This window comes from Mobula birostris, chromosome 17, assembly GCF_030028105.1.
Source record: "Mobula birostris isolate sMobBir1 chromosome 17, sMobBir1.hap1, whole genome shotgun sequence".
In the NCBI taxonomy this organism is placed as follows: domain Eukaryota; kingdom Metazoa; phylum Chordata; class Chondrichthyes; order Myliobatiformes; family Myliobatidae; genus Mobula; species Mobula birostris.
Genome location: NC_092386.1, coordinates 34,180,872 through 34,205,982, shown reverse-complemented (window position 1 = coordinate 34,205,982; position 25,111 = coordinate 34,180,872). Strand labels below are relative to the sequence as shown.

At 39.7% G+C, this 25,111-nt stretch overlaps 1 protein-coding gene across 3 annotated transcripts in view; it reads right to left on the bottom strand.

Annotated features, from left to right (window-relative positions):
- The window catches only part of gramd2b (GRAM domain-containing protein 2B), a 54,066-nt gene extending 30,375 nt beyond the window's left edge, over positions 1-23,691 (bottom strand). Inside the window, exon 1 of one of the 3 annotated variants that reach the window (XM_072281489.1) lies at positions 23,230-23,691. In XM_072281489.1, the coding sequence (XP_072137590.1) occupies positions 23,230-23,321 (92 nt within the window). In that variant the 5' untranslated portion in view covers positions 23,322-23,691. Of the gene's footprint in view, positions 1-8,937; positions 9,295-23,229 lie in introns of those variants that run through there. The other 2 variants (XM_072281488.1, XM_072281490.1) reach the window with 2 other exon arrangements.
- Positions 23,692-25,111: the final 1,420 nt, after the last annotated feature.

Below are 25,111 nucleotides of genomic sequence, written 5' to 3'. Positions count from 1 at the left end.
CCAATCTGCTGACACTGTTGCAGAAATCAGATAATTAAAAAAGTTCATCATTAATTTCTCCGTTTTTGAAGTAGCTAACTTTTTTAGAATGCTGTAAATCAAGATACGAGTTTCAATGGATTTGTCTGGCTCTAATGTTTCTTCATTTTCACTTTTTATTGATATTAATTACCTTTAAATTCCAGTTAATTATTTACTCTCCTAATAACGACCTTCTCATTGTCTTTAAAGTTCCCAGAAGTATAAATATGACAAATGTAAAAGGTTGGGTGAGGCTTGAACTAGAGGTCATGACTTCAGAGTGAAAGGTGAAATGTTTAAAGGAAACACGAGGGTGAGCTTGTTCGCATAGAGGGAGGTGCCAGCTGAAGTGGTTGACGCAGGATTTACTTCAACATTTGAGAAACTCGGATGGGAGGAGTATGGTGCAGGTAAATGGGATGGGGCAGAATAATAGTTCGGCATGGACTAGATAGGCCAAAGGACCCATTTCTGTGTTGTAATGTTCTACGACTATGATTTTTTAAATGCTCTATTCCTTCTTACATAGTAAAATTTAGCAAGATATTTTTAAATTAAGTTTTTCTATGACCATCTCTTTCTACTTCATTTTTTTTGGTAGTAAAGCATTTTAAAAAGGTCAGTACTGTTTGCAGTCATTTCCATTGGAATATTCCATGTAATTTATAAAAGTAAAATTCTAATGTATATGATTCACACCTAATGTACTTACAGTAGGTTTGATATGCCTAGAACTATTTAGATCCTAATACAGAATTTCCAAATGCTTTTATTTTATATTTATGAAGCAAGAACACCTCTGCTTTTAGCAGCCTTTTATGAATCCTATATTACTTGCTATTTATCAAGGCTAAGCCTGGTTCAAACTCCACATCCTCATACTTTTATCTTCCCACACTGTACAAGAACGGCTTGCACTGATCTCACTGCGTACCTCTAAGAACTTCACAGAAACACAAGTAAACAACAGCTGCCACCGAGTCTTACGAACAGGACAAGCTTGGCAAATGACCAAATTTTAGTTTATTGGAAATGTATTAAAAAGCATAAAGTGGTGTGTGTGGGGAAAACATATAGAGGGAATTCCACTCCTTAGGGCCTTGGGCAACTGAAAACACAACCTCCACAAGATTATTTACTTTTTATCAATAGCCTGGATTTGTGGACGTATTAATTTTGGGAATATTCCTGGAAGATTACATAGTGAGGGATGCAAAAATTTAGCAAAAAATTTCAAAACCAATGTTTTAATAATGAGTGACTTTATATCAGCCCCAATTCATATCACATGTAGAAGTTAGATTGAGAGGTTAGGATGAGTGAGACCAGGTAGAAATTTCATCTGCAAGAGCTATCAAAGATAATAGAGTAAAGATTTCAGCAGATGATATGTTATACAAATTATAATTTCACTCCTAAAAGGGTTGGCTCTTCTTCAGGATAAAGTCACTAAACATGACATCTCATTAAAAAAAAATTAATCGAGCCACATCCTAACTTTTTACATTCCAACAAGTTTGTATAACATTTTCCTGAATTTTAATCCTTGGGTTCCACCATTCTAGTGAATGTACACTGCGCTCTTTCACTTCAATGTGGAGTCCTAAACTGCTCAAAACACAGTTAGGTACTGAGGAATAGTTTAGCTTGGCTGTGATACGATTTAGTACCCACACCTCCCTTAATCCCAAGTATCCTGGACATTTATTCCAATCCTTCATACAAAACTGAATGTCCAATAACCTTTGTACCACAATTTTAAACAATTAATTTAGGAATTATTTGTTAATAAAAGTTATAAATGGTTGAAATGAGCAATCTTGTGCAAGCTTATCTGAGGTATATTTAACACTTGGAACCACAATGGTTCAGTTTCAAGTGCATCTAAAGAAAGTGGATAGAGACCATGGCTAGGTTTTGCGACTGAAACTGATGGCGTTGGTATCCAGCTTCCCAATATTTTTATTGAAGGAAATTCAGAACTGGATCTCAAATAATTTGCAAACTATGTCTTCATTAAAGGCTGTGATGATCCAAAGTTGTAAATATGGAGACAGGCGCCATGTGCTTGGATGACACAGAGGGAAACTGTGCAATGTATTAAATGAGTATTATGGAGTAATGGTATTAATTCAAACAAGAACTAGTAATGTAAATGTAAATAAGTTCAGAACACTTGCAATTAGCCTTCAGTTCTCTGTGTAAATTGCAAGCATTAAATTGAAGTTAAATTTGCCCGCAGACTAAGAGATTGCATATACAACAGCCAACATTACATCATTGGTTTGTGTTAATTGGTTGGATTAAGTTAGGCCAAGTTATTTATACCACTATGACTGAGTTCAAGCTGGCAGACCAGATGGATGTTGTCACTTAGTATATCAAACATGGTCACAGGTATAAGCAATCAATATTTTTTGTGTACTTGTGGTATTTTGGCACTGTATCATTAGAGGTTTTTAGAATATTTGTGTTCATTAGCTTCTCCCAAGGCATTTGGACCTTCAGAGTTGTCTTATCAATTACCATGTGCTTCCACTATGCATCTCAATAAAACCATTTGTCAACCCAAAGTATTGAAGTAAATGTCATTGTAATCATTGAAATTGTATTGAATCACCTGCTGTTACCTTTGATCTTAAGGGTATAAAAATGTGAAGTATTTCTGAGTTTGTGAGCCTCTACTGAGAGTGTCTCCAGAGTGACGCCAGGTTGTTGTGATGAATAAAGACTTCTATATCACCAACTTCAGTGTCTCTCTGGTGACTTCACTCACAGTCACAACAGTGCAAAATGAGATGGAACGAAGATTGGCCCCCTTAAGCACATCCAAGAAAACTGCATGCCTTTCCTCGTTTTACTGTGGACAGTCGCAGTGTGTGCCATAAGCTGGTCTCAATGCTCCAGGGCATGGAGGCACAACAAAGAGTAGATTTCTCTTCATTCCTACATTTAATAAAAAAAAGTCAAATCCTTTTGAGCATCATGGTTGACAGTCAGGTCCTCAGCAAATGAATCAAAAAACTGCTGACAGACCATGATAAACAAATTCCTCTGGAACCCACTTTTGTTAAGGTCAGCAAGGCCAGAAAGAGGAAACAGAAATAAGGAATCACAACAGGTGTAAACAAAACATTTGCTGCTAAACCAACATTGCTAATAAAATCAGTATTCTCGAAATTACATTTTAAAAATGTCAGTAACCCAAAAGCAAGTTCTTATTGGAAAGTTTGCAGAAGCAACTGAGCAGTCAAATATTTTAAAGACCAATTCAGTAGCAACACTTTAATATACCATTTGTTTTTGTGAATAGGTATTTTAATATATACAAAATGTCTTGATAGTGTCTTCATTTTTACATATGACCCTACATTATCCAGAATACTGTATGAGTGAGAGTTAAGGGACTGAAAAAAATTACATTCACATTTACCTGGAAGGAACTTCAGAATATATCCAACTCCTTTCAATCCTTGGTTATAGACTCAAGTGCCCAGCAATGAATCACAATCTGCTCCCAACTGAGGAAAGCAGCTTAAAATATTTCATTCAATTCTCTACTACAAAACTGCGCACATGGAATGTAACGAAGTCTTCAGATCTCCAAAAACCTCTTAGTTGTGGTTTTTCGAGAAGTAGCAACACTTTGAATTAACGTGCTCTAATCATAACAGAGAAATTCCCTAACAAGAGAGAACCTGCAGATGCTGGAAATGAAAGTAGCAGACATAAGATGCTGGAGGAACTCAGCAGGTCAGGCACCATCAATGGAAAAAAGTACAGTTGACATTTAGGGCCAAGACCCATTGGCATTTCCGAAATGTACCAATGGCACGACTATTGTGACAGAATTTCAGTGGTGATGAGGAGGCATACAGGAGTGAGATAGATCAGGTGGTGTTGCAACAACCTTGCACTCAACATCAGGAAGACCAAGGACTTGATTGTGGAACTAGGAATGAGAGCTTGAGGGACGGACACACACACACACACACTTACACTCACTCTGAGGGACCAGCAGTGGAAAATGTAAGCAGTTTCAGTTTCCTGAGTGTTAACATCTCTAAAGACCTATTCTGACTCTAACATATTGATGCAATTACAAAGAAGACATGACAGCAGCTATATTCCATTAGGAGTTTGAGAAGACTTAAGAGTGTCAATAAAGACACTCTCAGATGTACCATGGAGAGCATTCTAACTGCATCATCATCTAGTGTGGAGGAGCCACTGCACAGGATCTGAAAAAGCTGCAAACTCAGCAAGCTCATCATGGGCACTATCGTACCCAGCATCAAAGATATCTTCAAAAGGTGATGTATCAACGAGGCAGCGTCTGTCATTAAGGACCTCTATTCACCCAGGGCATGCCCCCTTCCCTCTGTCTGCTACCATTAAGGTGATGTTACAGGCACCTGAAAACACACGCTCAATAGTTGCAGCAACAGCTTCTTCCCTTTGCAATCAGATTTCTGAATGGACAATGAACCCATGACCACAACCTTACCCTTTTTCTTTTTTTGCACTACTTCTTTCTCATTGCAATTTATAGTTTTTTTTAAAATGATGTATTGCAATCTTACTATTCCATTCTGGAATCCTTCCTTAGAAAACTGACAAAGTATCAAATGTACTGAAGTGCCACATACAAATAACTGAAGATCAGCTGGAATGCCAATCAGATAACCTGACATTTAACCTTGATATTAAGACAGTTGCTCCTTCAAATAAAAAGAATAAAGACAAGAACAACTGTCTTGATATCAAAGCAATGCTTCCACAATTGGATTTTTCATAATTTCCATATGAATAGGAAAGTTTGAGGCACATGGACCAAACTCTGCATGAAGGGTGATTGTTTTGGCTTGTTGCGAAGTCTGTCATCTGAGTCATGGGACATTGTAGCAGGAGCTCTTCAGTACAATCCCACACCCAAACATATTCAGCTGCTTCAACCATCACCAAATGTCACAAGTGGTGCTCTTTGCTGTCAATTCCTTCGGGTTCACTTGTGTTTACCTTCGCTCAGTTAACAAAGTAGTTCATGTCCATACTCAGCAAGATCAGGACAACACTGACAGTATTAACAAACTCAACCAATGATCAGCAAAGTCCCTTGACACATTACTATCACAAGAGTCCCTTTCACTGTTCATAATGGCAAAGCTAAGACACGGCAGAATCCAATGAGGATCAATTACTAATGTCTTTTGCATCTTCTGTGGAAAGCAAATCACCTCCTGTCTTCCCAAAGCCTTTCCTTTATATACAACAGCCCAAGACTGTTATGGAATATTGTCCTTTTGCCTGGATGAATTCAACTCCAATAACAATGAGCCTGTCAACATCAATGACAAAAAAACAACTTACTTAATTCGCACCTGAACCATCATCCCGAACATTCACTCCAGCACAGGTAGAACCTGCACCATCACATTAAACTTCAGTAACTTGCTAAGGCTTTATCCTTTATCCACAGCACTTCCTGAAATTTGTTACTCAGAATGAGAAAAGCAGTGGGTGATCTCTTCTACAAAATTCCCAAAGGTTTAAGAGGCTGATTCATCACCAGCTTCTTAATAGAAATACATCTGTAATGCTTCCATTGTTGGTTACTTGCACGTTACATTAGATATTAAAGCAAGGAACTACATTTAATAAGTTTTCTATTCAATTGAGAGTCAGCAAAATCAAAATGATGCAAATTTAAAAGGTAGTTAAATAAATACAATATTTTGACTTACTGGCAAACACAAGATGAATGGACAACACAGCAAATCCTTTTTCATATTTGCAAATAGAGTTGGTATGTTATTGTCACAAATCCTGAAGTTAGTGAAAAAGTTTTCCATATGTAATGGTCATACAAATCAATTCATTACAATACATCAAGGTAGTACTTTGTAAAGTAATAATAATAATAATAATATGCAGAATAAAATGTAACAACTACAAATAAATTCCAATGCAGATGGACAATAAGGTGCAAGATCATAAGTTAAATTGTGCGGTCAAATGTTCATCTTATTATACTATGAAACATGCAATAGTGTTATAACAGCAGGATAGAAGCTGTCCTTGAGCCTGGTGGTATGTGCTTTCAAGCTTTTAGGGTTTAGGGATAGGGATAGGGATGAGTCCAAGTCCAGGTCAAGCATCAGTGATCCCAAAAGTTGTGTTATGGCTACTAAGGAGACCAGCCACCTCTAGGTCAGAAACAGGTTCCAGATTGGGTGTCCAGTTCCACGTACAGGTGGGAGTCAAGAGGCTTGTAATACCCCCAGGTTGGAGGTCTGTGCAAATCTAGGTCCAGGCAAGTCCAGAAACAGAGGCCTGCTGGTCAAACATAACTATGTCCGGAAGGCAAAGCCAAATGGTGAAGCCCAGAGCGTAGCGAGTCCAGAGGTAGAAGCCTGAAGGTAGAGGCTCAAAGGAGACATGAAAGCCCGGGTCACTAGGGTTGAAGATCCTTGCAAGTCTGGAAGTTCGAACCTGTGATTGGCATCCTGGGTTGAAGTTGGAGGCCAGATAACTGAGAGTCTGAGAATTGGGGAACAAGGACTGAAAGCCTGGAGGGAGCCCACCCTGGGGACCGGAAGCTTCTCTGGGTGTGTCAGTAGTTGGGTTGGAAGGCTGGGAAAAGAGGTGCTTTTGCTGTTGTAGCCTCATTTTTGATCAGTAAGGTCATTGCTTGTGTTGCTTAGTGGAAACTATCCGCGTGCTATATTTGCACTGGAAAGTGTGGCAACCTTTCTGGCTGCCCCCAGCACACCCTTAGGTGTTTTGGTTGTTAACACAAGTGAAGCACAACACTGTACATATGTTTTGATGTACATGTGATAAATAATCTGAATGACCCTAAATGGAGATACAGAGACTGCAGATGCTGGAAATCTGGAGGTCTGCAGCGGGTCAGGCAGCAGATATGGAGGAAAATGGATTGTCCACGTTTCAGGTTGGGAGCCATTGTTCTAGCTGATTCTTGTTCTAGAGAATTTGTTTCTCTTTACCCTTCTGAGTTTGAGCATTTTCTAGATATGTACTCTCTACATCTTTCACAAATGGTGGAGAAGGTACAGAGGTCACTCGGTTCGGTTGTGATGGTGGTGGAGTAGGTTCAGAGGAGTTTCACTGGTTTGGATGTGACAGCAGTGGAGGTCCACTGGGGTGGATCTAATAGCGGTGGAGAAGGTGCAGATGGCATACAGGTTGTCCCTGTGCCTGACAGACGAGGAAAACTTGAAACTTCAAGAGAATAAAGAAGGTTGGTTGGTCAGAAAAGTAACAATGGAACTTAATTCAGATAGTGCAACAAGGTAAGCGAATACCCATTAAATGCAAGGAGATTGATGAGAAAAACAACTTTGGCATGCACTTTCAGAAATCCTTAAAAAGGCAGCAAGTCATAGATAAAATGACGTGTGATTTTTTTTGCTTAGTCACGACACAGAACATAAGAACAAAGTAGTTACATTACAGTACAATTGTGTAAACCTCTGTTGCGTCACTGCTTTAGCATTGCATACATTCCTGGTTGTCACATTATAGCAAACATGTTCCATTATAGAAGGGAAATGGAAGAGTTTTTTTAAACAAGGTTGTTGCCATGATTAGAAAAACTTTACTTAAAAGTGAAGACTGAATAGACTGCAGCTGATTTCTTTGGAACAAAAGCTGAGGACAGACGCAGGAAGCTGTAAACTAAAAATTTGAGAGGCCTAGATAAAGTAGAGGACTCTTTCCCCTGAACAGAAGGAAGGATTATAAATTTAAATTGGAGAACGATTACAGGAAAGATAAATTTTTCTGCCCAGAAAGTTGGAGGAGCCTTTATCTCACGATCTGAAAGGATAGAAAAATCAAATATATAAAGCGGGACTAGGCAAGTTAGCTCTCGTTTTAACTAGTGTGGACATGCATGGCTTCCTTTTTTAGCAAGAAGATTCAAATATTCTAATCTGTAGAAATTCAAAATTTTTTTAAGTGCACCATCACCATGTTGAGAAAGAATTTGGATAATGTTGGATTAACTTTACAGTATATGTAAATTGCAGTCGGCGTCGGTAGAAAATGAACCCAAACTAAAAATAACTTAAAGTACACATCGACTTGCTCAATTTGACAGCGCCTTCAAACGTGTTTCATCTAAACAATTCCTTACATCAACAAGTCTAAACAAAATCCCCGTTCTGATGATTTACTTTCTTCCGGTTCTTCCCCCAACCCTTCAACTGAATACAAGCCCCTTTGTCCGGTTTATGTAAATCAATTGACAAAGTATAATCAAAAGCTTAAAAGGTGAATGTGCGCGGCAGCTGACATTAACTGTTCCTACACAAACTTAAGTTGCAATGCTGTACCTCCATCACGCCCCAGTGAAACAAAAGGGTGCAAAATAATATTTTACCATGCGCCTTCTACATCCCAGATGCTGGCAATTGTCATTCAATCAAATGACAGCTCCATTTTGAAGATGTGCTCCTAATATCTGATGTTTACAGAAATATGCCACAATATTGGTGTGTGTGTGGGGATGGGGGAGTGAGTTACGAGAGAAAAAAAATCAAAACTTAAGCCAATGTAAAAGTTGTTCAGAAACGCAATTACCAACCGCTCAATTTCTAAGTAGCTTTTCTAAAAGTGCACGCGGACGCTACAACTTCAGCAAATTACTTAATTTTAATTCAAAAGCACGACAACTAACTTTAACCAGCTGGCGCGAAACTCAATTGCTTCCTTTAAAGCGTACACAGAAGCTACCTTCTCTCACCCCCGGAGATGCGCCGAGGCGGCTACCCGGCTTCAGCTGAATTCGCGACACGCAAACTGAAAGGCCCGGCTCCACACACCGGAACAAGTCGGACCTTTCAAAAACTTTTCATTGCGAGCAAGAATAAACGACGCGCTCCCACCCACCTCCCCGCGTTCATTGAAGTTTCTCCGATCCGAGGGCTTTTGGAAGCAAGTTTTAAAATTTCAGCCGACTTCCGTCTGCATATCAGGCTCTGTTGCATCACATCGGAGTTGAAACTTGAGACCAGCTGATCCGCAGTCCGGGTTGCGAGAGGATGAGGGAAGTAGCAACACGAGGTGGAACTAATGCAAGTTCTCACGCCACATCAAGTCAACGGAAAAACTCTCGGACAAAACATCAAGAGAGCAGCATTTCCCGCCTGGGATAACTCCAAGTTCTTATTCCGATCGCAGCACTTCGGCAGTAATCTCAGATACACTTATTTCCTGACCTTGATGCTGCTCTGACCTCGGAAAAAGTATCCTACATTGACGAAATTCTTTTGAAGTCGAAACTGTTTGGACGTTTCCTCACGTGGAAAATGGCAGCCAATTAGTACACAAGCAGCTCCCACAGACTGCAGATTTATGGCAATGACAGCGAGCTGAAAGACAAATGTAGACCGGGACACAAGGAATAGTTCTGCTGTTTGGCAGTGATTAGATAGATAGAACTGTATAGCAAGGAACAGGCCCTTCGGCCCGCAGTGCAATGCCTAACCAGCTAAAGAGTAAATAAACCATGGTTAGTAGTGGGATCTTCCATTGAAGGCCAGAAGGGCCTTGGATTAACATCTCAGCCCGAACTGAGGTATTCCCTCATTATTATGCAGTAATGTTGGAAGTGGGATTTGAACACATTCCAACACGGGCCCGAAACGTGGACTGTTTATTTTCCTCTACTGATGAGCCGCTGAGACCCTACAGCATTTTGTGCGTGTGAAAGGAGACTTTCAATCATCGTGGGGGTGGGGGGAACCGAAAAATATTTAGCATCACCTTTAATCATGTCTATATATTTTGTAAGGGTCGTGGGGGAAAAAGAGGATTTTTTTTTAAATGGGTATTTTGACCACCTGGACTAAAATTAATATTCTACACATGCTTAAACAACAATACAGTTCTTTTCCTCTCAGAGTTAGGCACAGGAGTCATTAAAAACAACTTGTGTTTACATTCAAGTAGTACAGAATCAGATTTAATATCACTGGCATATGTCATGAAATGTTAACTTTGCAGCAGCAGTACAATGAAACAAATGATAAATAGATAGAAATATAAAACTGGATTACATTAAGTATACATATGTCTATTAAATGGTGAAGTTAAAATAAGTACAGTAGTGCAAAAAGAATAAAAATTAGTGAGGTAGTGTTCATGGGTTCAATGTCCATTTAGAAATTGGTTGGCAGAGGGGAAGAAGCTGTTTCTGAATTGCTGAGTGTGCACCTTTAGGCTTCTGTGCCTCCTTCCTGAGGGTAACAGTGTGAAGAGAGCATGTCCTGGGTGGTAGGGATCCTTAATAATGGACACTGCCTTCCTACAACACCACTCCTTGAAGATGTCTTGGATACTATGGAGGCTGACTAATTTCACAAGTTTCTGCAACTGTCTTTGATATTGTGAAGTAGCCCACCCCATACCAGAGAGTGATGCAGCCAGTCAGAATGCTCTCCATTGCACATTTGTAGAAGCTTGAGTGTTTTAGTTGACAAACCATTTCTCCTCAAAGTACAAATAGTTTATTGGGATTTTTATAAGAAATCATTGCATTCAATTTTTTAAAAATATATTTTCCAAATAGAATTAATGCCCTTATAGAGTGGATATGGAGAGGATGTTTCCTATGGTGGGAGAGTCTAAGATCAGAGGACACAGCCTCAGAATAGAGGGGGGTCCTTCTTGAATGGAGATGAGGAGGAATTTCTTTAGCCAGAGAATGGTGAATCTGTGGAATTCTTTTCCACAAGCAGCAGTGGAGGCCAAGTGTTTATGTATATTCAAGGCAGAGGTTGATAGATTCTTGATTGGTCAGGTAATGAGGGGATACGGGGAGAAGGCAGGGGAGAAGGCAGGAGATTGAGGCGGAGAGGAAAATTGGATCAGCCATGATGAAATTGTGGAGTGGCCACAATGGGCCAAGTTGTCTAATTCTGCTCCTATATCTTATGGTCTTGTATCTACTGCTACCATCAGGTAAGAGGTGCAACAGCCTGAAGGGTAACACCATCAGTTTCAGGAACAGCTACTTTCCACAACCATCAGAGTTTTGAAATGACCTGCACAATCCCAATCCTACTTCAACAACAGAACACCACAGACCACCACTTGCACAACCGTGGACATGTTTTTAATTATGTATTAACACTTTGTTTTTGCATACAGTGTTAAATTGTACATAAACTGTCATCAGAATCTCCATGTTGCAAGTTTTTCATTGTATCTGGAACCTCACTGTACTTGTGCATATGACAATAAACTTGTATATTTAAACCAGTTTCTCTGCTGAAGGATTGGCTTCTGTTTGTGCAAAACTACAAAGTGACTCAGTGTCTGGAATTATCAAATTTAAACCGCTTACCAAGAGTTCACCCAAGTCAGCCTTTTATGCCAAAATTAATTTTACAAAATTAACTCAGATTTAATATTATTCAGGCTCCTGTACCTCCTCCCTGATGGTCACAATGAGAAGAGGGCATGTGTTGGGTGATGGGGGCCTTAATGATGGATGCCACCCTTCTGAGGCATCGCTCCTTGATGTCCTGGATGCTACGGAGGCTGGTGCCCATGATGGAGCTGGCCAAGGTCAGGACTTTTTGCAGCTTCTGATCCTATGCAGCAGCCCCTCCTTCCATACCAGACTGTGATGCAGCCAGCTACAATGCTCTCCATGGTACATCTGTAGAAATTTGAGAGTTTCTTTGGTGACATACGAAATCTCTTCAAGCTCAATGAAATATAGGCACCGTCATGCCTTCTTTGTAAATGTATTGATATGTTGGACACAGAACAGATCCTTAGAGATGTTGACACCCAGGAACCTGAAATTGCTCACCCTTTACACTTTTGATCCCTCTATGAGAACTGGTGTGTGTTCCCTCATCTTACACTTTTTGAAGTCCAAAATCAGTTCTTTGGTCTTACTGATATGGAGTGCAAAGTTGTTGCGACACCACTCAACTAGCTGATATATCTTGCTCCTGTGTGCCTTCTCATCACCATCGGAAATGCTTCCAACAATAGTTGTGTTGGCATCAAATTTATAGATGGCATTTCAGCTGTGCCCAGCCACGCTGTCATGGGTGTATAGAGTAGAGCAGTGGGCTGAGCACACATCCTTGAGGTGCACCAGTATTGATTGTCAGTGAGGTGGAGATGTTATTTCCAATCCACACAGACTGTGGTCTTCCAGTGAAAAAGCAGAGGATCCATTTTTAGAGGAAGGTACAAAGGCCTAGGTTTGGAGCTTTTCGATCAGAAGTGTGGGAATGGTTATTTTAAACACTGAGCTGAAGGAAATAGATAGCATTCTGACGCAAGTCCAGGTGACCCAAGGTCACATGAAGATCCAATGAGATCGCATCTGCTGTAGACCTATTGTGATGATAGGCAAACTGCAGTGGGTCCAGGTCCTTGCTGAGACAGGAGTTAATTCTAGCCATAACCAACCTCTCCAAGCATTTCATCGTGTAGATGTGAGTGTTACTGGACAATAATTGTTAAGGCAGCTCACCCTGTTTTCACTGGGAACTGGTATGTTTGTTGCCCTTTTGAAGCAAATGGGCACTTCTGACTGTACCAATGAGAGACTGAAAATTATCTGATCAGTTGCTTATTGCCATAGATGTTACTTTTCAGGAGCAAACATTCAATGTGCTATGAATGTCATATACAGTGTATGGGTCAAGTCTTACGAGATTGGGCACAAGTGATGGGAGCATCACTGGCATGATACACACTTAAACACCAAACATCAAATGGTCCTTCAGGAGGGGCTGCAGACTTCCTTCTTCAACTGTTTCTTGTATGGTGAAGATGGTCTCTAATGCTGCTAGCATAAGAGTACATTTTAAATATGAAGATTTCAGGGAACTTTCTCAATGGCAATATTCTAATCTGCCTGCTTCCTGCCTCACGGGAATTTACAGCACAGGAAACCATTCTGCCCATCAAAATTGTACAGAGCAAGCATGGTATTAAATTTTTCTCCACTTCACAGTTCTTGGTCCAGAACCCTGAAAATTATGCAATTGAGTTTTCACCCAATCACCCAGGCCCTAAATGGCTGAGGCTGTGGATTTGTGCTTTTGTAGAGCATTTTGTAGATTGCACACATTGCAACGGGATGGAGACAGCAAATGTGTGGTTGTAGTTGGACCCATCCAGGCAAATGAACTATGTCAGTCCTCAAAGCGCTCATAAGTCATATGTTAACTGGGGATTCACTCCCCACAGAATAATCCGCTACCTCTCTGGTCAGAGTCACAGTATTTGTGTGAAGATCAGGGAATGGCATGGAAGTTGAAAGGCAGATGGTTACATGCTGTCCTATTGGCAACTGCTGTTACTGGTATGTATGCTATCGCCGATTACTAGCCTATTATATGCAGGCAGGGACTGTTTCCTTATCTGAAAATGTGAAGGAAACTGACCATTGTATAATCTGCAATAATCACCGGCTCTAAAGGCTCATTTATACTTCTGCGTCAACTCGATGCTGTAGGTACAGCATAGCCACGAACCCTACGCAGAGCCTACGCCAATCCCTACGCCGTAGCCTGACGCGCACCTCTCCCAAAATGTAACTACGTGTCGCGGTAACGCAGACCGCAACAGCTGTGATTGGTCCGCTTGGTAGCATCGCATTTCCTCCTACGCTGCAATAGCTTCCCATTGGGTGACTGAAGGGCAGGGAAGGAAGTCTGTCTACAATGCTTTCCATAAAGCTTTACAGACCTTCGAAATTATGGAGGACATTTCGCTTTTATGAAAAAAGACTCTCGCTTTAAACTTGTTTACCCCGAGAAAGACTACCATGACCATGAAGCCTTGCGCAGGCGTGTGCGCGTGCGTGACGTGCCCAAATTGCAGAGTGACGCAGATACACCAACGCACAAGTGTAAATGCTCACAACGTGTGTAGGTCACTTGCGTAGGTTACGGCGTCGAGTTGACGCAGAAGTATAAATCAGCCTTAATAGCTGACAAAGGGAAGGTGAATGGTAAAGCACCACACTTACGACAATGCTTAGTGGAGTACTTTGTAGTGATATCCGGGAATACATAAAGTCTGGCTTCTAATAACCAAAACCAACATCTTTTATTGTAGATATGACTTCAATCTGTGAAGAGAACTCTCCTCAATTCCAGTTCTCTAGGCTTTATCAAGTCAACTTAATGCTATGTCTGGTCAAATACTATTTCACAATGAGGAAAAGCCTCAGGAACAGAGTTTTATACATATAAGTACTACAATGTTTTCTGGTACTACTGATTACAACCCTACAAATATTAACATGGAGATTATAGTTTCCATCGGATCTCACAGTATTACCAAGTCAGTGTATTGCCGAAGAAACCATAAACCAGATCTCTGGAGAAAGGCCAAAGACAACTTCAGTGTAATTACTTTGAACAAGCCTACTGCACAAGGAACACACAAAAAATGCTGGTGGAATTCGCCTTCGTCTCGACCCAAAACGTCAACTGTACTTCCTCCTATAGATGCTCCCTGGCCTGCTGCATTCCACCAGCATTTTGTGTGTGTTGTTTGAATTTCCAGCATCTGCAGATTTTCTCATGTTTGCGCTATTGAACAAGGATTTTCTTTGGCACCTCTGCTGATGTGCTAAGGACAGATGACTAAAGGTCATCAAACCATACTTGCTGCGCTTTGGCAATTGCGTATTGTAAAAGTAATTTCTTTTTTTTTGTAATTTATTTTTTATTGAAGTTCATCATCAAACAAACATTTCCATAAGATGCATTTCAGATATTGTACATATATATCATATAGTCATATTTGCCACAAATCTCCACATAATATTTATCTGAGGTATACACCTATAGAAGAGAGGAAAGAAAGAACAAGCAAAAGGAGAAAACTATGTACAAGTGGGGAGTGATCTTTTTTTACAACATGTTCATACATGATTTGTGAGAATAAGATCAAGCCTATGAGGTGTTATGTAGTTGAACCATTTTTCCCAGTACAAATCAAACTGTTCCAACTTATGATTAACAGATGCTGTTATCTTCTCCATTTTGTAAATGTCCTTTGTAATTTCCATTCATGCGTTTAAAGTTGGTCTCCCCTGTGATAACCATTTCCTGGTAAGAGTCTTTTTACCAGCCACCAGCAGTATATTCATTAAATATTTATCTCTTTTCAATCATTCTTGAGGTACATACCCAAAATATATGGTCTTACTTTCTAAGGGTATTTCTTAAAAATGTCTTGTAGGGCATTGTGTATCCCACTCCAGTAGTCTTTGATAACGGGGATACTTCTAGATTCAACTTGATTCACAAACTAAGGCAGTTTTCCTTTAAGTATAAAGAGTATTTGTAATTGTTATGAGATCAGCTGAGGTTCTTGGCAGAATATCTATTAGAACGTCAGTGCCTCAATCGGACTGTTGTTGCATCAACAAGACCTTATCAGTACCTAGTGATAGTGTTCACAATTCAAAGATTGGGAAATGACTTTGGGACATGTTTTGAATACCATGTCTATGCAAACTCAGGTTCACCCAAAATGGCAAATAAACAAAAAAAGCAAGTGCAGCTGACCATAATTTATATTGACATTTTAATGGTTGCTTAACATGTGTGACACAGTTGTACAGCTAGAAGAGCTGCTGCCTCACAGCACCAGAGATACCTACCCTCTCTGTGATCCCATGGGTTCCCTCTGGGTGTCTCCCACATTCCAAGATACAGTATCAGGTCACCATAAACTATAATCAGGGGGAGACAGTAAGAATGTGGGGAGATTTAGCAAGTGGAATTAATGCAGGATTTGTGTAAGTAGGTGTTTGATGTTTGGCATGGACAAATGGATCAAGGGGCCTGTTCTGCACTGCATCTCTCTATAATTTTTTTAAAGGTCATCCAGAAAATACAGTATACAAGCTTAGTTTTAACCAATATGTAGAATCCATTTACTGAAATTTTAAAGATGACCACACAACCTTAACCCTGGCTCATAAGATGACTTCATGGTTAATAAATATTTTTATACCTGCATTTTATATACACTAGTTCTTTGCAATGGCAAGAATAACTTCAAAAATATGTAATATTATGTGTGCCTTTTAAAATATTTATTCAACTTCTTGAAAAGATGTAATAATGTTAAAAGAATGTAGTCAATTTTTTTTACAAATTCCTTCAAAAGTTAGATCTTCTCTAGGCCAACGAACAGAGGTAGAACCTGAAGCATTTTATCATTGTTATGGTTTGCCACTACTGTTGATTCTATTCTCTAGGCCCACTGTCGCCTTAGTGGGGTTTTAAACTTGTACAGTAGTGGATTTGTTAGTTTCTTGGAATTTTAATCTACACTTTTGATTAATTGCCTGAATGTGGGCATCATTGGCAAAGTTGGTATTTCCAGTAATTGTCAAAAGTGCCAGTAGATCTTGTTGAATCATCCCGGTTTATGTAATTAAAGAACTACTGAAACAGTGAAACAGCCACAACAGATGCTGCTCTAACACAGACTGAAGCAAGACCTTCCAGGCGCAGATCCATGGTCTCGCGAGACTAACGGATGCCACCACCACTGAAACAGTGTAGTTAGATGCTACCTACAACCCAGTGACAATGAAAGCCTACATGTCCGTACCCAGACAGTGTTTTCATGTTTCTCATTTTATGAAAGGGTCCTAAATGAAATCTTAATTGAAGCTTTTCCCCCTGCCAAACAACATGTGCAGTTCCATATGCCACGATCACATTTTTTCCTTTGTTCCTAAATAAACAACTTAGTAAGCAATCATAACACTGACTCAGAAAATTTACTTAACCTTCGATCAGTACTTGGTATTGTGTAAAGCCACATCTAATATAAACAAATTCCCTTGCTATTCAAGATAAAATGAGGTATGTAAAAAACTTCTGTACCAGTGTAAATAAAGCTATTCACAATGAGTTCTAAGAAAAAGTATTGTGATCTTTGAGAAATACATTTTGAGGTGGGGCACTTGTAAATGTAATCATACAAGTTTTTATGTAGCTTTTTATCTAATTTCAGGCGCATTTGAAATGTAACCGTCAGCTGCTGTCCATACATCACAAAAGGGTTGGCACAGTGGTGTAGTAGTTATCACAGCTCTTCACAGTGTCAGCTTGAAGACTGGGGTTCAATTACCACCACTGAAAGGAGTTTGTACATTCGCCCTGTTATTGCGTGGGCTTCTTCTGGGGGCTCAGATTTTCTCCCACATGCCAAAGACATATGGTTAGGGTTAGTACGTTGTGGGCAGGCTTTGCTGGTGCTGGAAGAGTGGCAACACTCCCCCAACTCAATCCTCGCTGACTTGATTTGATCCAAATAATGCACTTCGCTGCATGTGTCAATGTGCATGTGACAAATAAGGCGAACCTGCATCTTTACCTAATCTTAAGAATTTAGAAGATCAAAATGATAGTCTCAATCGGGTGGTCAGAGCCTAATGCGATGGAGTTGGCTCACAGTGGGATAGGGGAGAAAAGGGGAAATCATTAGACATTATGGTGTCAGGGTTTTCAGCTAACATTTAGATCATGGTTATATCACAGCCTGGAGAAATTAAGGAAGAAAAAGGAGAATTATAGACTGGCAATTTTAGAGATTATAATTATCGAAATTTTGATTGGAATATCATCAGAGTGAAGGGAAAGGATGAGAAGGAATTTCCGAAATGTGTTCAGGAGACTGTCCTCACCAACATGTTCTTGGTCCAGCTAAGCAGGCATTGCAGATTCTGCTATTAGGGAATAAGGTTGGCTGAGTGCACACGAGAAATCACTTGGACGGCAGTGATCATCATATGCTCAAATTTAGAACGGTAATGGAGAAATGCAACAAAAAACCAAAGTACAATCTTTAAACTGGAAGTGGGATAACTCCAACAGGATAAAAGAAGGATCCAGCCAAGGTGTAATGCAACTAAAAATTGACTACAAAAATGGCAAGAAAAAAAAAGTGGAGAGGTCTTAAAGGAGATTACAGGACAGGGTCAACACACTTCCACAACAGAAGCCAGGGCTCCATGGATGACAAGGGAGATTGAGAATATGGTGGAATAAAAAGTAGGACATCATTTCATCAGAACTGACGAATGGTCATCAATCTGAACTATTAACTGTTTTTCTCAATTACTGCCAGAATGTTTTTTTTTCTTAACTTCCATCATCTGCAGTACATTGCTTTTCTTTATCTTTTTTGCCTAGCACTTTTTCCTTTGTAATAGCAATGGTACTCACTCCTGCTCCCTGACACTCACGGACCTCTGGCATACAGCTAGTGTAGCTCCATTGGCAAGAGATGGAATTACATCTTTAGAAAGAGGTGACATGGGGTCAGAGTATGTTGGTGGAGTTAAGAAACTGCAAGAGTGGGAAAAAAACATCATGGGAATCATATTTAGGCCAAGATGTGGGGTTGAGATTGCAAAGGGAGCTGGAAAGGGCATGTAATAAGAGTAAAGTCACAATTGTAATGGGGGACTTCAATATGCAAGGGGATTGGGAAAATCAGGTTGGTGCAAAAGAGGGAATTTGTTGAATGCCTATGAGATGGCTTTCTAGAGCCTACAAGGGGAAAGGCTATCTTAGATTGGATGTTGTGTAATAACCAAGATCTTATTAGTCAACTTAAAGTAAAGGAACTCTTAGGAAGCAGTGATCATAACATGATTGAATTCATACTGCAATTTGAGAGGGAGAAGCACAAGTCACATGTATCAGTATTGCAATGGAATAAAGAGAATTACAGAGGCATAAAAGAGGAGCTTATCCAGGTGGATTGGAGGAAGATACTGGTGGGAAAGAAGGCAGAACGGAGGTGGCTGAAGTTTCCGGGAATAATTCACAAGGCGCAGGATTGACTTGTCCACAGGAGTAGTAGTTCTCAAATGGCAGGGCTAGGCAACCGTGGCTGACAACGGAAGTTAAGGACTGCATAAAAGTCAAGGAAAGGGCATATAAGGTCACAAAAGTGAGTGGGAAGTCGGGTGATTGGGAAGCTTTTAAAATCCAACAAAAAGCAACAAAAAACCTATAAGGGAAAAGATGAAATATCTACGCAAACGCTGATAATATAAAGCAGGATATTAAAAGTTTTTTTCAGTTTTATGAAGAATAAAAAGGTGGGAGTTGATATTGGACCACTGGAAAATGATTCTGATGAGGTAGTAATGGGGGACAAAGAAATAGCAGATGAACTTAATAAGTCGTTTGCTTCCGTCTTTGCTGTGGAAGACACTAGCTGTATACCAGAGGTCCATGAGTGGCAGGGAGCAGGAGTGAGTGCCATTGCTATTACAAAGGAAAACGTGCTGAGCAAACTGAAAGGTCTCAAGTCACCTGGGCTGGATGGACTACATCCCAGAGTCCTGAAAGAGGTTGCTGAAGAGATAACGGATGCATTGGTCATGATCTTTTAAGAATCAGTTGATTCTAGTATGGTCCCGGAGGACTGGATAATTGCAAATGTCACTCCACTCTTTATGAAGGGAGGAAGACAAAGGAGGAAATTATAGACCAGTTAGCCTAATCTCAGTGATTGGGGAAGTGTTGGAGTCTATTATTAAGGATGAGGTTTTGGGATACTTGGAGACTAATGATAAAATAAGTTAAAGTCAGCATGGTTTCTGTCAAGGGAAATATTGCCTGACAAATCTGTTAGAATTCTTCAAGAAATTAACAAGCAGGGTGGACAAAAGACAGGCAGTGGATGTCATTTACTTGGATTTTCAGAAGGTATTTGATAGGGTGCCTCACATGAGGCTGCTTAACAAGATAAAATCCTATGGTGTTACAGAAAATATGCTGGCATGGATAGAGAAATGGCTGACAGGCAGGAGACAGCAAGTGGGAATAAAGGAGGACTTTTCTGATTGGCTGCCAGTGACTACAGGTGTTCCTCAGAGGTCAGTTTTGGGACATTGTTTGTCAATGATTTTAGAATTGATGGGTCTGTGGCAAAGTTTGCTGATGATACGAAGATAGGTGGAGAGGTAGGTAGTGCTGAGTAAGCTATGCGATTGCAGCAGGACTTAGACAAATTGGAAGAATGGGCAAAAAAGTGACAAATGGAATACAGTGTTAGGAAATGTATGATGATGCATTTTGCTAAAAGGAATAATAGTGCAGACTATTGTCTAAATAAGGAGAAAATTCAAACATCAGAAGTGCAAAGGGACTTAGGAGTTCTCATGCAAGACTCCCAGATGGTTCATTCACAGGCTGAGTCTGTGGTAAAGAAGGCAAATACAATGTTGGCATTTACTTCAAGGGAGTATAAAAGCAAGGAGATATTGCTGAGGCTTTATAAAACACTAGTCGGGCCACACTTGGAGTATTACCAACAGTTCAGGATCGAAGGGGTTAACATATGAGGAACATTTGACAGCTTTGGGCCCGTACTTAATGGAAGACTGCATAGAGATCTCTAAAACTTACCGAATGTTGAAATAAGTAGATAAGGTGAATGTGGAGAGGATGTTTCCTCCGGTGGGGGTATCCGGAACTAGAGGGCACAGCCTCAAAATTAAAGGGCAATCTTTTAGAACAGAAATAAGGAATGTCTTAGCCAACGAGTGGCGAATCTGTGGAATGCTCTGCCACAGACTGTGGTGGAGGCCAGTTCCGTGGGTATATTCAAAGCAGAAGTTGATAGATTCCTGATTGGTCAGGGCTTCAAGCGATATGGTGAAAGGGCAGGTGTATGGGGTTGAACGGGATCCAGGATCAACCATGATGGAATGGCGGAGTGGACTCAATAGGCTGTATAGGCATATTACTATTTAAATATTTATGGTTCTATTACTATTTATTATTTATGGAGCATCTGTAACGAAAACCAATTTCCCCCGGGATTATTAAAGTATGACTATGACTACTACCTAATTCAGCTCCTATGTCTTATGGTCTCAATTACAGTGGATTCCAGTTAATTGGGACACCCACTTATTTGGGACAACTCTTAAAGAACAAAAACTAATTGAGAAAATAGCTGGGATTCCCTTCATATATTTGGGACACTATGCTGGTTAATTGGGACAGGAGATTGTTGTCTGTTTATAACTAGCATCAATTGCATGCACTTGTGTGGACGTTTGACGCCACCCAACGCTTAGAGCGAAGTTTTTAAATAGTGTCAGTTACGTGTTTTCGTGTGCAAAAAACAATGACAGCGAGAAGCGTGCCTAAAGCAATTCAGAACTGTTTTGCTCACTACTGTTTCAAGCATTCAGGGTTGGAGATAACCAGAACAGGCTGAGAGTGAAAATGAAACAATTTCACTACTTCAACAAGTTAGAAACTATGAAGAATTTGAAGGTATTAACAATCATCTTGAATGTTACAATGAAAATGAAAATTTGAAGGATGTAATCATTGAAAGCACTACAAGAAAGCAGTCTACTATTTGCATTAGGTGCCTGTGCAGATTTTGTTCATTTACAAGCTAAAGAACATGGCAGCATTCACTGAACTAATTCCTCTGTTGATAACTATTAGGAACTAATACATAGTTATAGTACTGTAGTAGTGTTCTAATTTGTTCTGTACTTCATTTAAATGCATGATTTATTACTCAGTTAAATATTAGCTTGTTGTTAAAATCTATTTCAAAGAAACCGGCTACTGTAATTGGGCCAAAATATACTGGTCCGGATGTATCCCAGCTAACTGGAATTCACTGAATTTCCTTCTGGAACACGTGTTTGCCAAGGAGATCAGGAAAACGTTATAATTTATGTTAATATGTAACTACACAATAAGAGACTGTGCTCTATGACCCAGGACATGCAATGAGACAAATATTAGCTTTGGCTGAGTGCTCAAAAACTAAATGAATGATGCGCGTTGATCTGCACAAAATCTGATTGGTTTCCAGTGCAAGCTGTCCACATCTAATGTTGCAGAGTGGCAAATACAGTACTAAAGGCATAGGACTGAATCTTGAGAGATGCTTTCAAGTTTGGTGCAGCCATAAGAAAGGCCCTATAGGAAAAGGCCACAGTTCAAGGTCTACTTGTTATTCACACAGAGGGACATACAATATCCTTTCAGACTTCTGTCTGGAATATATACAAGGAATGTCATCCAATGGTATAAATCTTGTAAGCAAATGGAATAAAGCTTTGCTTGTGAATAGTGACCAAGTTAGGATTGTATTTGCAAATTAATAAAATATTTTTGAAAAAAAATAGCTTTATTTGAAACTCCCTGAAGTTCACTTCCACAGATCCCTCTCTAACAAGATTAAAACCTGGAGTCAGGTCATTTGCTATCTTTAAAGAAGGCTCTTTGAAAGTGCTGTTAGTATCAGACAGAAATGCACTCATCATTAATATACCTGTGTATCATGCAATTACATAATAGTGTCAACCAATAATACACCCACATTTCACAGCAGCAGATGTGGTCACCATGACTGTCATCGAGTGTTACAACATATTTAGTCCTTGTTATAGTAACAGACTAAAACCCATTACAACCAAGTCAAAGGCTGGAGGATGGCTTAAATTTAAACTCCAGCCCAGAGGTCAGACTGGGCCTGACAATGTTCACCAGTCTGGGGTTTCTGAACTAGAGAAGTTCCAATTTGAGGACTTCAAGGACGTCTTGAATAACAATATTTCTTTGGAAAAGCTGTGAGTGAATAGTACCTTAAAGTTCAAAGTAAATTTATTATCAAAGTACATATATGTCACCATATAAAACCCTGAGATCCATTTTCCTGCAGGCATATACAGTAAATCCAAGAAACAGAATAGAATCAATGAAGGACTGCACCCAACAGGACAAACAACCAATGAGAAAAAGGACAACAAACTGTGTAAATACAAAAGAGAAAATAACAATAAATAAACAAACAATAAATATCAAGAACATGAGATGAAAAGTCCTTGAAACTGTGTCTATGTTTGTCAGAACAGTTCAGTGATGGGACAACTGAAGTTGAGTGACTCCTTATTAGGAACCGAATAATATGACAATAAACTTGACTTTGATTTATGAACACAAATCACTATTTCAAAATATTCACTTAAATACACAGCTGACTGCACACTGTACACATTACAAACCTTAGGCTGAAACAGAATATCAAGATGCAAAATCAGATGTTTGTGGATACACAATTTAGACCTCAGTAACAACATCCAAAAATCATATGTGTTGGAGTAAAAATGATACTTACTTAAGATAAACATTTTTAGAATCTTTTTTATTATGAGTTCTTGTAGTCTTCTGTTCATCCTCAGTTATAGAATTTAGGCTTTGTTCAGTCATTGAGACTGATTTATTAAACTCCCATCAAGTTATCTTCAGCAAAGGATGAGATTCTCTGAACGTGAGTAAAGTGAGATAGGGAAGGCTCTGTGTTTCTGGCAGACGCAGACTTCCTTGAACCCGTACCACCGGGCCCAGCCCAAAAGCTGAAAGCAACCTTCCTTAAGTAAAAGCCAATGAAAAATAAAATGCTCAACAAACTCCAAGGAAAACTTCGTCGTAAAAGCAGCCGTTGCGAGTGTTCTCTGACCACTAGTGGAAACTTTATGCCGTATTTTTCCTGAGCAACCCGCGAATCTCTCAGGAGGAACACCTGCAGAGACTTAGCATTATTTCAGTGCCTTCCTCCCGCACGGAGCCCTTATCGAATTGTAAACACAACCATCGGTAGTTTTCCGTGCGCACAGGATATGCGCAAAACACTCCAGTCTCACGACAATCAATACGGCAAGTGATATATTTAATGTTTAGTTACAACTCGATTGCAGTTGATTATAAGATGTCAAGTGACGCACACTATTAAAAGCAAACCTTTTACTGCTGGACCTTCACAGAGGCCGAACTCAAACGTAAACTCCTATATTTGAATGATGATTTTCGCTTTTCATTAAGCATCCGTAAAGTTGGGCGCTGAAGGGTATTTAATCCTCTCTTCGTGTTCTCGTTCATAATGACGGACTTCTGACTTGAAAACTATTGATAGGAGCTCATTCCCATGGACTTGAGTTTATAAATTGAGCATTTGGGGAGGGCCTATATGGAAACTGCTGGAAGAACTGATGTAAGCATGTCGACCCCAAACGTAACAGTTGCTTTCTTCCTACAGATGCTACTCTACCCGCTGAGTTTCTCAGAAAGGTTGCTTCTTTTTGCTCCAGATTCCTGTATCTATAGTGCTGTCTGTCCTCTCACGGGAATATGTATTTGAATTCGTAGGATGGTCTTAAACTTTTCTGCCTGTTTCCATTATAGGCTTTCATCACACTTGACCCTGATTGTTGAAGGTTGTGTATTATAAAACTTTGATGTTTACACTGGAGCTAGGGTTCCCAACCTGGGGTCCACGGACCCCTTGATTAATGGGGTTCATGCTATAATAAAGGGTGGAAACCCCAGTACTGGAGTAATCCTCAAGTATGTTCTAGTGTAGGGCAATTGTGTAAAGTTTGACAAAATTAGTTATTTTCAGTCAGAAACCTTTGAATGTGTGGTTTGAGTAACGTCAAAGATGTACCGCTGATTAAATAAAGGCTATCTAAGTGACATTACTCTGCTGGTACATTTTTTAAGAACATTTATTAATCTAGGTGTCTGAAATCAAAGCTGATTCATTTCCCAGTAAAATATATATCTCATTTGGATGAGCATAAAATGCACAAATTATAATACATAAATTAACATTTTCAGTTCCATTTCTGATATTGGTTATGATTTGAAAGAAGATGACTCCTGTCATTACAGACCAGGTCCAGGGAACTGGTGACACAGGAGATTGCGGATGCTGGGAGCTAGAGTTAGAAACAAGGGGTTGGAGGAACTCAGCAGGTCAGGCAATATTTGTGGAGGGAAAGGGATAGTTGTTTCGACTTGACACCTGCATTGGGACTGGGAGTGGGTGTGAAGAAAACCAGATGGCTTTATTAAACAGGGTTCAGGATTAAAAACCTCAGGTTGGTTCCAGGTTGATTCTGATCTATTCCTGAGTGCATTTGTTTATATTGATAAACTTGTTCTGTATTAATATTAACAAATCATTTAAAGAAAGACCAGACACCTAAAATTTAAAGGAG